This window comes from Ailuropoda melanoleuca, chromosome 15, assembly GCF_002007445.2.
Source record: "Ailuropoda melanoleuca isolate Jingjing chromosome 15, ASM200744v2, whole genome shotgun sequence".
NCBI lineage: Eukaryota > Metazoa > Chordata > Mammalia > Carnivora > Ursidae > Ailuropoda > Ailuropoda melanoleuca.
Window position 1 is genome coordinate 40697461 of NC_048232.1, and position 15675 is coordinate 40713135.

The 15675-nt window shown below is 34.2% G+C and overlaps 1 protein-coding gene across 1 annotated transcript in view; it reads left to right on the forward strand.

The window, feature by feature from the left end:
• Positions 1–15675, forward strand: part of LEMD3 (LEM domain containing 3) — a 61353-nt gene that overhangs the window by 24158 nt on the left and 21520 nt on the right. Inside the window, exons 2-4 of the mRNA XM_002920049.4 lie at positions 3342–3379; positions 7125–7191; positions 9399–9466. Of these exons, the coding sequence (XP_002920095.3) occupies positions 3342–3379; positions 7125–7191; positions 9399–9466 (173 nt within the window). The remainder of the gene's footprint in view (positions 1–3341; positions 3380–7124; positions 7192–9398; positions 9467–15675) is intronic.

Below are 15675 nucleotides of genomic sequence, written 5' to 3' on the forward strand. Positions count from 1 at the left end.
TCAAGGTTGTGCCGATTAGGGGACAGAAGAGGAAAATTTGAAATATCAGTGTGGCATTATCGTTGCTTTAGGGTAAGGGATAAGAACTATAATTTATTCTTAGATCCATGCCTAGAAAAGAGGCTTGTAAATGAGCATCACTTTTTTTGCTGTGGGATGCTTTTGGAATATGGTTTCTCCTCTATAAATGCTCAATTGGTCAGGGGGTGGGAGGGAGAGGAATATTTTCACTAGGGGGGGCAATATGTGTGGTTTCCATTAAATATTGTAGGCAATATGGATGAAATAAAAGATACTGACATGTGGTGTTAGAAATACTGAAGTGATTTGGGGGAAGAAAAATTAGATGTATAAGGATGCTGCTTTTAGAGGTGCATGGCTGGCTCAGTTGGTTGAGCACAAGACTCTTGATCTCAGGGTCATGAGTTTAAAGCCCCACGTTGGGTGTAGAGACTACTCAAAAATGAAAAAAAATCTTTTGAAAGAAGATGCTGCTTTTAGAAATGAAGGCTTTTGTTTTTTTTAGAATTGCTGTTTTTAGATAGAGTTTCCTTTATAAAACTTAATCTCAAGGCTATTTGTTAACTTAATAGGTCTGTTAATTTCATAGGTGACAGTTGTGGTTCTAGGTAGTTTTACTGTAAGCATCTTTGCTGCAAGCATTTTGATAATAAGGTAATTTTGCCATAAAAGATAAATAACTGGTTGACAGTTCAGTTTAACAGTTTAGTTTCATTTCTCCATTGACCCAGTAGTCCCATTTTTATATTATCTAAATCTTAGCCAGCCCTCATCATGGTCTATACAGTAGTGCAGGGTTTTGAACCCATGTTTCCTATAAACTTTGGAATGTCTCTCAGCAGATATGTGACAATACACCAAGAGGAAACAACAGCATAGAAGGCTTTCATAACACAGTACGAAGCTTATTTACAAATATGCATCCTCGTATTTATGAACTGATACCTCTCTTAATGATGGAAGATATTTTAGCATAAAAAGTGCAATGCTGAATGAGGAGACAAATCAACAGGGAAAAAACTATGTAATACTATGAACAAAAGACTTTGAAGACAAGTGCTTAGGTACAGTCCACACAATGAAATTAGTTACTTGCACAGTATTGCCATGAATCTACACTATGCATTTTGATGTATTCAGATATTTTGTAATTCATAATAAAGTCCTTTTAACTTTGTTATTCATCGTACATGTTTCATTATATCCTTTTTAATGAGTGTCCTTTTTTTGGTGGTTTTATAGGTGATTAGTTATTCTGTTAAATGCTGGCGGTTGTCATAGGAAATTGGGGAAAATTTTTTTTGACAAAAGGTGTGTAGGATGGAAAGTATATTATTGGCTTTTAATATACACTATCAGATATCTCAGCCCATTAGACAAGAGGCAGAAATCTAGAAGGATACAAAGGGCAGAGCAATTCTTTCAACAAAATAATTGTTCTGCTCTATAACTTTCTTTGTTATCCTGTCCCTTTCCCTTCCCAGTTCCTTTGAACTTATCCTTCTCAGCCTTCAGCTGTGTTAACACACAGGGTAGAATAAAGAGGGGTGGATTTAACCTAGATATCACAACCAGAACTTTCTGAGCACTAACTGTATGTATAGTACTGTGCTTGGCTCCAGGCACACAAATATGAGTGACACACGGTCCCTGTTGTGAGAATTTCACAGTAGGATAGTCTAGTGGGAGAACATCCACAATCTATGGTAACACTTTCATGGAGATACCTGAAGAGTTAGTTTTCATTTTAATAATCTTGACAAAAAATGATTTTGTTTACGGTCAAAAAGATAAGGCCATCATGGCTTTTCTTCATAGACATTAAAACCTGTTTTTTAGAATTGCATGTTTTAATATTTTTTAGAGTTATTTTTTTAAAGAGCAAGTAAATACTTGTTCTTCTGGTGTTGTGTGACCAGTTTATTTTAAGTAGATTTAAATCATTTTCTGTAATATATTGAACTAAATACAGCTTTATTTTAAATTGTTCAAATTTTACATTAATAAAAATTAACGTTATTAAAAAGTATCTTTTTAGTACAAGCCTGTTGTGATTCATAACATTTTATTTAATCTTTAAGCTATATTTTTTCTTCTTCCTAGTCCCCTACTGAGTGCTTTTGATCTTCTATCATTCAAAAATTTTTCTTTTCCAGCATTAAAACCCTGTTACTTTAGAAAAATGTCTGAAAACCCATTAGCAAATCCCTTTAGATGATCGCAGGATACATTTTTCCTTGCTTTTTTTTGTACCTTGTTAAACTGGTCTCACACATGAAACTTTCTTAGAATCAGGCAGTTCCTGATTCCTATGGGACTTCCTGTTTTCTCAAATAAAAAATAGAAAAGCACCTCAGAAAAGAAACCTGGTCAATGTGAACTACTTTGTAGGCTCAGTTAGTCTTTGTTGTGACCTGGATTATAGATATCCAGGTATCTGAAAGCTCTGAATATTTTTGCATGTAATTTTCAAATAGATGATAAGGAGGAGATTCTAAATAATAACCATGAGAGATAACTACATGTTTAGCCATAAACTTGTTTATCTTTTTTAGAGGAGTTGGGTGTAGGGAAGTTGGATGGAAAATGCTAAATCCTTTTTATAATATAAACTGGCGATATGAAATTATTTAATATTGAGACAATTCTTAGCTTCTCTGATCTGTATATTTATTTCTTGCCACTTTTCCAGATGTTAGCAATGAGTAGGAAGTTTTTTTTTATTATTATTAGAAGTCAGAATTTTGAAAGAATTTAGTTTTAAAAAGCATCTTGTAGATTTCCTTAAGTAGTAACTGCTTTTAATCTATATTTCGAGGAGAAAGCAAGTTTGGTAGAAGCAATGTAGTCAGTAACAGTAATAGGTAACATTTATTAAGTGCTTGACACTAAGCCAAGCATTTTATGTGGTTTATCTCATTTAATCTTCACAACAACTGTATAAGGTAGGTGTCGTTGTTACATCCTTCCTTTACAGGAGGGAAAGTACAACTTAGGGTAGCTAAGAAGATGGTAGTTCATGGTCATGTTGCTAGTGAGTGATGGAGCTGGGACTTGAACCCAGACACTCAGACACCAGAGCACTGCTCTCAGTTATTATAGAGAAAACCACAGATTCAAAGTTAAGAATGGTGAATATAGTAAGTCTCAAAAATTACTACCCTAACCTTTATTATCATCAGTTTGTTTATATTTTGTTTGCATGTTCACATTCAGCTTTAGCAGAGTACATGCTGGCATTTCAGAGGGCTTGTTTAGGGGGTTTCTCATTCTCATTCTCAAATGATGCTAATAGTTCTCTTTTTTTCTTTTCTTGATAGTAAAAAACCCCTTTGATGAAACATTTGGAAAAATACAAGTAAGTAGAAGATCGTAATACTGATTTGTCTCATGTTTTATATGGTAAAAGTACTAGGATGACTGTCAACTAAAAAAATGCCAATTTAAAAAATTCTCTTAAGCTGAAACAATTTTCTTATTTTGAGTATTCTTTATGTTAATATAATTAAATCTGAAACAGATTTTTCTCCTAAGAGCTGAATTGTTTATTACTTTAAGGCAAAAGTCAACTGCCAAGTGAAATGGTATTGGCATGTTATCTGGGGATCAGGTCTTAACTTTTAGAGGTATGCCTGTTTAAGTTTTAGAGGTATGCCTGTTTAAGTTGCTGGATATTCTGACAGTTTTTGGCCTCTGCCCTCACCTTGTCTCTTTGGATTTTTTGTTCATAGGCATGCCTATTCAACCATCAGGAAGGCAAAGGATTTAGAAAGAAACGTGATTCTTAGGCTACCTATTTATGATTCCTTTTCTTTGTAAAGGATCTATAATGTTAATTTTAACCTAAATTTTACTCACCTGAAAATATTTTTCACTTACCATCATTATAGGCACTTCAAAGATTTAGGTATTTGAGCTTATATTATAATGCACAATTAGTTAGTAATTTATTATAGGAATAGACAGTAATATGGACCTGTATATAAAACATTATTTATTGTGCTTAAAGAATATTTAATAATGTGTAATCAAATCCTTAGAATATTACTTTAGATTGTTAGAGTGGGATTTTATATTGACTGTGTTTAGTAATATTCTTTTGTGGTGATACTTGTTTTAAAAAAGGTTGATTTTATCAATTATGATATTAAGTATAATGTTGCTATTGGCATCATCATTTAAATCCATACAATATACTCATTGCACATTGGAAATACAAGACCTTATTTTCTTCTGTACAATTTTCCCCATGGGAGAAACTGAAGTTTTGTACCTCTAAATAATAGTAATAATTGTAATGTAGGTAGTGGAAGTTCACTTATATTAAATGATTATTCTCTTCCAGGCACCATGCTTAGTGTTTAAAATCCATTATTATCATTTAATGAGAGACTTAATACAAACAGTTGAAAATTTCCTTGAGAAAATTGGCAGAGAACAGAAGAGGGAACTATTTAAAGGTGACAACATATGAGAGAGAATTTGGGAGAGTTGCCCTATAGTTTGATTTTTATCCACCCAAGAACAAGAGCTTTGCTTCAGAAAATGGTATGGCTTACTGAAAGAAAATCTGGACCTTACCAAAATAGACAGTTGAAAGGTAGCTATTTCAAATTACAGTATAAAATCATTTTTGTTTAATGAAAGTTTACTTGAAAGCTTACTTTAAGTATGGATTTATTTGTAGATCTTTAAACTTGTTTTCAGGGTGATTAGGAAAGCCGGCGTGAGACACCTTTCAAGCTGAATGTTAGGAGACAATTGGACAAGCAGTCAGAATAGAAGACTGTAGTGAAACTAAAAGTCAATATAAGTTGCTATAAGAATGTAACTTTAAAATTTGATTTACATGTTTTTCAGATTTATTTCTAGTTTAGCATATTGGTGCTAAAGGTAATTGAACCAAAGCCTTTCTTTTTCTTCCTCAAAACTGATCACATTATAATAACATATTACATAAAAGCTGTTTTTAGATCATAGTTTAGTTGATCGTGCACTTGAGAGCCTTGTAATATATAGGTGGTCATTTTTCATAAAGTGCCATTGGAAAAATAATTTTTGAAAAAAATTATAGTTTAGCTTTTTGGGTGCTTAAATTCTCTATATGAGAATGTAACAGTATGTAGGTTTATTGTCTCATGGGATTCAGTTACATCTGATTAGATTTTATTTTTTCTACTTATCTAGTCTGTTGTTAATATCTGTGAGTCAAAAAATGAGGTTTATTCCCAGGCCTCTGGTATTCATTAGAGATGTAATCACAGAGACTGGTGTCAAATTTTTGGATTTAGTTTTGTTTTTGAAAGGGGAGTAGGAATGGACATGATCAGGACATATAAAAGAAAAGGAAATTGCTCTTTTTTACAGATAAGGGAGGAAATAAACTTCAAAACTCTTAGCTACTTTAATCCCAAAACTTAATCAGATTTACCTTGGTTTTATGTATGGAGTCCACACGCTATACTATCTATTAGAACTCTTTCTCATCCTATTATATCGAATATATTTATTAAAAATGATTTTTGTGGTTTCATATATCACAAATGCATAGCTTTCAGAATCCTGGCTTTCAGCCCCAGCAGTTACCCTTTGATGTCTGATGCTTACAGTTTGGATTTTTAAGCTTAACACAAAGATAAGGTCTGGCTTCATTCAGAATCTGCTTGAGATAGAGTTGGGGGGGGGAAGTTAAGCGTTGGAAGGCAAGGAGTCAGCTGAAGGAACGTCACTTGATACCTATCAGCAATCTCCTGTAAAACCACGGACTCTGGTGGTAGGGTAGTGGAGCCTTTAATAAGTTTTCTTTTTCCTAGTATCAGTGAGTAAAGCTGCATTGACAAACACGTGTACACTTGTCTCTCTGTCCCTAAAAATACAGCATGAAAATAAAGGGATGAAGTTGCATGTCGTTAGACGTATAAATGTTACTTTCCCAGCTTTTTATATCCCAGTCGTTTTTATCCAGTATTACTATTTTGTTTGACACATCAGGAAGAACGGAAATAATAAAGATGCAGCCTTCTCAGTGAATCATGAATTTATTCCAGATAGTGTGATAAGCTTATCCCCTCTCTTGACTTACACTTCCCCATTGCTTGCGTTGGTCCCTCTTAATTGTGATTGCTCTGAAATTGTGGGTCTCATTGCCTTCAGCTGCTTGGCAGGGTGCTTAGACATTGCAATGGTCTCCTCTCTTGTTTTCTTTCATATGTTCAGTGTACTATTCCTGATGCACAAGTGTGTTTTATTTTCCTGCTTCTGAATTTTTAGAATGAAGTCAAAGTCTTTGTTTTGGTTCCTAGCAGTTGATTCCAAACTATTTTTCCGGTAGTGTGCTGAATCAAAGTAGGTGACTGATTATGTAAGAAACATAATCAGTGCCTTTATGCCTTTGCTTATGCTGTTTCTTCTGCCTAGAATGCTAGTCAATTCTGTTCTTCCTGTGAAGCCCAACTCAAATATTCTCTTTCCCATAAATGGCTCTTCCCTTCCCTCTCTCTTCTATATTTACATTAAACTTTGTTTGCAGCTTTAGCACTTAAGTATATTTTTGCCCTTGAGAGCAGGAACCATCTTGTTTACTGGGCCACTTGCTTTGCTGAGAATAGTTCTTAACTCCTATTACTAGATACTCATTAAATGTTTTGCTTTAATGGTTCATAGGACCACTTTGGGGGGCTAGGAGAGGTTGAGGATCAAAGTGTCAATACTCATTCCCTTATTGTGTGGTTGAATCAGATTAAGACAAAACATGAAGGGCAGCCTTGAAGTCTCATAAGAACAATAGATGTAAGTGTGCATTGTGTAAAAGAGGATTGAGAGCATTGCTTTGGTGGTTGCGGGAGTTTGTTGTACAGAAGACCTTTTTTTAGCACTAACCTTGGTGCCAGTTTCCCAGTCAATCCTCAAGAAAGCAAAATGTTTAGAGTGATGATTTAGATTTAAATTAGGGTTTAAAAAAATATGGTAGTCATTGTTTAAATATGAATTTGTCTTTGGATTATGTAGCTTTTATTATTTTAAATTATTTACTGTTTTTTTTGAATAAGATTATTTGGTACATGTTTTTGAATTAGATATTTTATAATTTCTTTTAATTTTAGGAAAGTAAGAAAAATCTTATGATGAACACTTTATACAAGCTTCATGATCGGTTGGCACAGCTTGCAGGTAATTGTTGTAAAATTCATAGTGTCTAAAAGTGTTTTGAAAATTAATTTCTATATGTAGCATGCTATATCAGTAGAAGTAGTTTTTCCAAGTCTTGTGTTATGTTTGCAGATTTTCTCTTTAGAAATTTCTGTTTTTATTTTTATAGATCTATGTAATTAAGGCCATTTTCCTGCCTGCCCGTATGTATTAGATGAAATATATATTATATAATTCTAAAGTCAATCAAATTTCTTTATTGCATTAATAGTAACAAAAAAATTTTTGAAAGCTTACATATCAGTTGAATTGGGTAAGCAGTAAATTAACTAAAACCCTAGATTAAATATAAAAGTGCAGATTTTCCTTTGCTAGTTGATTAGGTATCATTTCCTGGGATAAAGTAAATATATTCTAGAATTTTTTCTACTGATTCTTTGCATTTTCTTCATATTCTGCTCTTAGTAAGTCTTTTAACATCTATAAGCTGTAGTAACAACTTACCTGCTTTATTACCTTAGCTTTTTTAGTTATTCTTATTTCACATATAAGCTAAATTACCTTCTTGTTAAAGAAGTTACAGAAAAGAAAAATGTAGTTTTCTAACTTTTGTATATAGCAGATCTTTTTGTAGAAATCAGATCACTGGTAGAAGGTAAATATGGAAGTTTTTTGGTCAAGTGGAGGCCTTTAGGATCCTTATAGTTCCCCATTCTTATATCAGTCTTTGTTTTTTGCGGGGGGAGGGTCCTTAACTCTGGTCAGTTTTTTAATGCTCATAATTCTGTGTATATCACTAAAAGCCTTCTTTACATTAATTGATTGACTTTCATATTCATATACTATAATCTAATGACATTTATTTGGTATGCTGTAGTTCCCAGAAATAGGTTAAGTATATACTCTGGCTAGGAATACCCGATGTTGCTACCACAGGCTTCTACACCTGTCTATAGCATTGTTTTATGCAGTGTGCTAGATTAGCATAATCTGGGGTACTTTTAAAAATCTAGATTCCTTCCTCTAGAGCAGGGGTCAGCAAACTTTTTTCTATGAAGGGACCAGATAGTAAGTTTTTTGGGCTTTGTGTGCTAGACTTGTTCATGTCATGGTTACTAAATTCTGCTGTTATAGCATGAAAGCAGCCATAGATAATACATAAATGAGTGAGTATGGCTGTGTTCCAATAAAACGTCATTTATAAAAAATCCAGTAAAACTTCATTTATGTTTGAGGTAGGGCAGATTTGGCAATGGGCTGTGGTTTGCCGTCCTCTGCTGTAGAACTGTGGAAACAGAATCTTGGAGGATGCATCATAAAGTTTGAAGACTTACTTGTTTAATAGGTATTTCTTCCTTTTTTAAGACTATGACCATTAAAATCTGACTACTTGCCACAAGGCCGATAAATAGGAATATGGCTACTTTTATAATAGAACAATTTGCCAAGGAGTTTACTTTAACTATTACACTTTCATGTAAAAAATTTTTTTTTAAAAAAATCATTTGAAGAGAAACAGGGCAGGAAGACCTTACAATTGAAGCTCAATATAAGGAAATTGATTTCTAATAACCATAGATAGCCTGAAAGAAAAGGCTTTGGATTCTCTTATAAATAGTTATAAGAAAGGGAAAATGTGGTTTGGGATGTACTGCATTTCTTTGTAGAAACCAGATCATAGCTAGAAGCTTCTGTCTGATTTCCCTGTTGATCTGTGTTATAATAGTTTTTAAAGCATGCACACACCTTGCTAAAAACAGGCATAGCCACCATCTTTATACACAGAATGTACATTTTAATTTGAACTTATTTGAATCCTTGAATTAATAGCTTTAGTAATAAATGTGTAAGTTACCACAATGAATTTCCCCTCTTGAAAAACAGTGACTCTCTGGAGGGCCTTCTGTGTGCCAAGATCTGTGGATAGGCATCAGTGTGACATGGTTCCTACTCTGACCAACGATTCATTTGGAAATAGAAGACACATTCCTATCTGGACTATTTAGAAATGCATTTAAAGATTGCGGTTTATGTAAAGATAATTATTTGTTTTTTATTACCTACTGGATTTTTTATAGGAAATTAAATAGTGTTTATCTTCTTTCTTTATTGATTATAATAATATAACCTATAATTGTGTAATTTGAGAATATTTTGATTAATCATGTTTGTTTTCTTCTCTTTATCATAGTACTGATTCAAAATTAATAATATGCTAATCTTTCCAGGAGATCATGAATGTGGCAGTTCTAGTCAGAGAACACTTTCTGTCCAAGAGGCAGCTGCATATTTAAAAGTAAGCAGTATAATTAGAATTTTGATAACTTTATTCTTTTATATAAATTATATATAAATTATTACGACTTATACAAAAGTACCACACCTTTGATTTCTTTAATTGTACTGTTACAAGCTTGGGCCTGTTGTTTGGTGTAATGTGAGCAGATACAGAAAGCAGAATTACTCAACATATTTTGTTTTAGTTTGTTTTAGAACATTCTCTCATATAATTAATTTGGAAAGGGTACAAACAACATTGGTTTGAGAGAAATTGAGATAGGTAAGTAGCATGTAAGAAAGCAAGTAAGCATCTAACCATTGTCATTTATTTTAAATCTTCTGCTCCAGATTAATGTCATCTCAGGGTACTAAGAGAATTTGCAGATGAATTTTCTAAACCACTGTATGTATGTAATGTTTTAGGAAATACTATACGAAAGGAAGGGTACAGAAGATTAAAGTGGATGAGTGTTAAGTGTTAAGATGGGCGGGATTTTTTTTCCTTTTTTAAGGCTGAATAATATTGCGCACACACACACCCACCTACCAACCCACCCACCCACTACATTATCTTTATCCATTGATCTGTAGATAGATGTTTATGTCATTTCCACTTTTTGGCTAATGTGAGTAATGCTGCAGTGAACATGGAGTGCAGATATCCTTCATATCCTGTTTTCAGTTCTTCTGGGTAAATACCTAGAAGTGGAATTGCATATGATAGTTTTATTTTAATTTTTTGAGGAACTTCCATGCTGGTTTCCATAGTGGTTATACTGTTTTACATTCCCACCAACAGTTTCCAAGGGTTCCTTTTTCTCCACATTCTCAAAAACACTTGCTTTTTTGTTTTATTTTTTAATAGCCATCCTCACTGGTGTAAGGTGATATCTCATTGTAGTTTTGATTTGCATTTCCCTGGTGATTAGTGATGTTGAGCATCTTTTCTTATGCCTATTAGACATTTGTTTGTCTTTTTTGGAGAAATGTTTATTCAAGTACTTTACCCATTTTTTAATCAGGTTATTTGATTTTGTTATTGAGTTGTAGAAGTCCTTCTTTATTTTGGATATGGCTTGCAAATATTTTCTCTCATTCCTAGGTTGCCATTTCACTCTGTTGATTCTTTCCTTTGTTTGCAGAAGCTGTTTAGTTTGATGTAGTTTCTTTTGTCTGTTGTTTTTGTTGTTGCCTGTGCTTTGTGTTATAACCCAAAAATCACTGCCAAGACCAATGTTATAAAACTTTTTCTCTAGGAGTTTTATCTTTTCATGTCTTAGGTTTAAGTCTTTGATCCGTTTTGAGTTGATTTTTGTGTGTAGTATAAGATAAGGGTCCAGTTTCATTCATTTGCATGAGGAAGTCCAGTTTTGTCAACACCGTTTTTTAAAAAGACAGTCCCTTTCTGATTGTGTGTTCTTAGCACCCTTATTGAGGATCAGTCGACTGTATTATGTGTGAGTTAATTTCTTTATTTTCTTTCATTGGTCTGTATGTCTGTCTGTGCCAGTTCCATACTGTTCTGATTACTGTGGCTTTGTAATATGCTTTGAAGTCAGGAAATGTGAGGTGTCCGCCTTTGTTCTTCTTGCCCAAAATTGTTTTGGCAATTTGGCTAATCCTTGTGGCTTCATATAAATTTTAGGGTTGCAATTGATAGGGATTGCATTGAATCTATAGAATACTTTGGGTAGCATGGACATTTTAACAATATTAAGTTTTTTAATCCATAAGCATGGAGTGTCTTTCCATTTGTGTTGTGAATTTCTTTTAGTAGTGTTTTGTAGTTTTACATGTCTTTTACCTCCTTAGTAAAGTTATTCATAGGTATTCTTTTTGATGCTATTATAAATGGGATTTTCTTAATTTCATTTTCTGATTGTTCATTTTTAGTGTATAAAAGTGTAACTGTTTCTGTATGCTTATTTATCCTGCAACTTTGCTAAATTTGCTTATTCTAACAGTTTTGTGTGAGTGAGAGACAGTGAAAGAGACAGAGAGATGTATCTATATGTGTATATGTAATCTGTAGGGTATAAGATGTCATCTGTAAACAGGTACTTTCTCTTTTTTCTTTCCAATTTGGATGACTTTTATTTTCTTATCTTACCTAATTGTTCTAGCTAGGATTTCCAGTACTATGTATTGAATAGAAATGACAACAGTGGACATCCTTATCCTGGCCGTGTTCCTATTCTCCAGGGAAAAACTAATATGATATTAGCTGTGAGCTTTTCATATGTGGCCTTTATTATATCGAGGTAATTTGCTTCTATTCCTACTTTGTTGAGTGTTTCTAATCATGAAGAGGTATTGATTTTGTCAAATGCTTTTTCTGCATCTGTTGAGATGAACGTGTGATTTTTATCCTCATTCTGTTAATGTGTGTATCCTACTGATTGGTTTTTTGTATGTTGGACCATCATTGAATTCCAGGAGTAAATCCTCCTCGGTCATGGTGTATGATCCTCTTAATGTGCTGTTGAATTTGGTTTGGTAGCATTTTGTTGAGGATTTTTAACATCTCTATTTATCGAGAACATTGATTTGTATTTCATCTCTTATGTGTTTTTGTTAGGCTTTGGCATCAGAATAATGTTGACCTCATAAAATGAGTGGGAAAAAGTGTTCCCTTCTCTTCAATTTTTTGGAAGAAGTTGAGAAGGATTAGTGATGTTTGGTAGAATTCTCCAGTGAAGCCGTTGAGTCCTAGGTTCTTGTTTGAGAGGTTTTTGATTACTGATTCAATCTCCTAACCAGTTACAGGTCTGTCCAGAGTTTCTATTTCTTTGTGATTCAGTCTTGGTAGGTTATATGTTTCTAGGAATTTATCTGTTTTTTCTCTAGGTTATCCAATTTGTTGGCAATTAATCCTTTGTATTTCTGTGACATCAGACTTACTGTCTTCTCTTTTCTTTCTGATTTTGAGTTTTCTTTCTTTTTCTTTTGAGGCTTTTCAGTTTTACTGATCTTTTCAAAAAACCAACTTCTTTTTGCCTGTTCTCTATTTATTTTTACTGTCATCTTTAATATTTCCTTCTGCTAACTCTGGGCTTAGTTTATTCTTTTTCTAGTTCCTTGAGGTTATTTATTTGAGATCTATCTTCTTTTTTAATGTACCTGTTATCACTGTAAACTTCCCTTTTAGTACTACTTTTGCTGTGTCCCATAAAAAGCTTTTGGGCTTCTTGAATCTGAATGTCCATTTCTTTCCCCAGATTTGGAAAGTTTTCTGCCCTTTTCTCTCTTTTCCTTTTGGTCTGAGTGGTGATGTCCCATAGGACCCTTAAGCTTCCTACTTTCCTCTTCATTGTTTTTTCTTTTTGTTCCTCTGACTGGATAATTTCAAATGACTTCTCTTTGAGTAACTTGATTCTTTCTACTGTTTGATTAAGTCTGCTATAAACCCATCTAGTGAATTTTTCAATTTAGTTATTCTTCAGCTCCAGAATTTGTTTTGTTGTTTTTATTTTTCTGTCTTTATTGATATTCTCATTTCATTCATGTGTTGTTTTCCTGGGCTTGTTGAGCATCTTTATGACAGTTATTTTGAAATTTTTGTCAGGTAATTCATATACCTTAGTTCCTTTAGGGTCAGGTTTTGGAGGTGTATTTTGTTCCTTTAGTTGGGCCCAGTGTTATTGTTTCCTTCTTGTGCCTTGTGTCTTAGTTGGGATCTATGCATTTGAAGACACAGCCGTATCTCCCAGCCTTTAGAGACTGCTTTTGTGCAGGGAAGACCTTCACCAGAGATTTCAGATAGAGATTCTTGGGTCCTCTCAAACCTTTTCTGTAGATGCATCTTCTCTGGATTTGTGGGTGCAAATTCCCTACTAAAAAGATTTTGCAGGGTTTTTTTTTTTTTTTTTTTTTTTTTTCCAGGATCTTGTAATCTCTTGCTCCCTCTGGTGTCTGTCTGCTGTACTGTGGGTTCTCTGGAGCAGCAGCGAGCTGTCCTGCTCTTTTTTGTTCTCCGCAAACTCCAAGCCTTTAGACTATGTAAGGTCTCCTCAGTGCTCTGAGACAAGTGATAAGAAACCAGTCCCTTTGGCGGCTCCCTGAGAACTTGGGACATTGGACACATACTTCGACACTTTCTTTCCTCAGGGAGAAGCCAGGAGTTTGGGGTTTTCTCCTACTCGTTTTTCACTGATCTGTGGAGAAGGGCAATGGCGAGTGAGTAGGTACTAGTTCAAACCATTGCCTTTGTTCTAAGCTGCATTCAAGCTGGTGCTCTTACCTGTCAGTGCTTAGATTCAGGCAAGACAGAAACGAGTTTTGGTAGCCTCTCAGAAATACTAAGCATTAGACTTATGTTTCAGTCTTTTCTTCCCCTCTTCAAGGATAAACCAGGCGTTGGGAATTTTCTTCTGGTCGCACCACGTTGTGCCACAGGATGGGGCTCTGGTGAGCTAGTGCTACCAATTTTTCTGCTGGCTTCCATGCTGCTAGTTTCATACTTGCTTGGGTTGCAGGAGCCTTTTAACTGGTTTCTGGATTTCTTACAAAGGGAATTGGTCTGTGTATTATTGATTTTGTGAGTCCATGGGGAAAGTATGGTCTGGGGCTTCCTATTCTGTCATCTTGCTGATGTCACTGCCTCTCTCTCTCTTTTTAAGTCTACAATATAGCCTTTTTTTTAAAGGGTTTCATTAAAGTTGTGATGAATTTCCCATGATATGCTTGTTAAAAAAAAGAAATGTGGACTGTTTTTAACTTGATTCAGATTAGCTTAATCTACTTAATGTAGATATCCAAAAGATGTTAAGACAGTATAATATGTTAGAGATTAGATGGGAGTTCACATTCTGGCACCGCCACACAAAAGCTGTGTGTCTTGGTAAAGTTCTTTCACTTTTCTGTACCTGTTTCTTAGTATGAAAGTGAGACTGTTATTAATTCTTGTCAGAGTGGTTGGGAGACTGAAGTGCTCAGTGCCTGATGTTTATAGTAGCTTCTCAATAAATTTTGGTTCTTTTTCTGTGTTTCTTAATTAATTAAATCTGGGTTACCCTGGAGAGATGTTTCTAATAACATGTTATAGGATTTATCTTCACAACCTACCTTGTTCCCTTCTTCATTTTCAGTTTTGACCTAGATGAGAACACTGGTAACAGACAAATTTGTGCAGAGTATAATAGCTAATAGATTGGATAGCTAAAGAATCAGGATCCAGAAAGATCTTATATTAGGTGGAGTTATGACTATGGGACTCTGTCTTAGGGATGGAAGAATTGCTAAGTGGATTGTGGAGGTGGGAACAAAGAAGGGATTGGATTGAGTAGGCTAGTGAGGACACAGAATAAAATATTTCTCGAGGAGGGGCATAGCACATGGGAATCCAAAGCAAGCAAGTAGTTCTTTATGAGATAGTTGAAAGTGTTTGTATTTCTAGCAGTAGAAAAAACTGATCCCAAGCAGTGCTTCCTTCCTGTTTTCTCTCTCCTCTCTCTTTTTTTTTTATCAGTTAAATATCTTAGAGAGGTAATGGCACAGATATGTGTTATGGTTGGTCATAAATTCCTGGCACAGGATTAATTTACATTTCAGAAGAACCTGAGACTCTTAAAAGCTCCTGAGTACTCCATTTAAAGGACTAAATGGAAAGGATAGAGCTTGGAGTGGGATAGGGATTGATTAGTTAAGCTAGAGCTGAGGAAGAGGCAGGTGTTCTGTGCAAGGATGATTAACCACTACCCCCATCCCCCATTTGGTTGCAGCTGTGGGTCAGCAATAAGATAAGGTAAAAAGAAGGGACACAGAGCCAGGGTTGGGACAAGTCAGAATCTAAGCCAGGCAGCAGTAGGGTATGAGAGATTATTTCTACTAAAGATTGGCAACAGAGATGCATGAGATGAGTTGGAAACTCTGTGTTGAGTTAAAAAAAATGGAGATTAATGAACTCCAGTCTTTAAGAGATTTTCATATCTTTTCCCTGAAATTATTATTTTTTAGATTGGGTTTTACTTTTTTTTTTTATTCAATAGAATTTCTAATTAAGTTTTTACAAAAGATTTTGGATTAGTTCCAGTCTTAATTAGTTAAGTGAAGTTACTTTGTATTTTCAAATGCTGTGAAACCTGGTATGGCTTGTTACCACCAATGATGTATTTTGGGTTACCACTTCAAAAAAAGAGCATTAAACAGGAATTTTTCCCCATAAATAAAATTTTAAGGTCTAGATAAAACTTTTAAGTATTATTTTTAATAGTGTTTTTTTTTCAG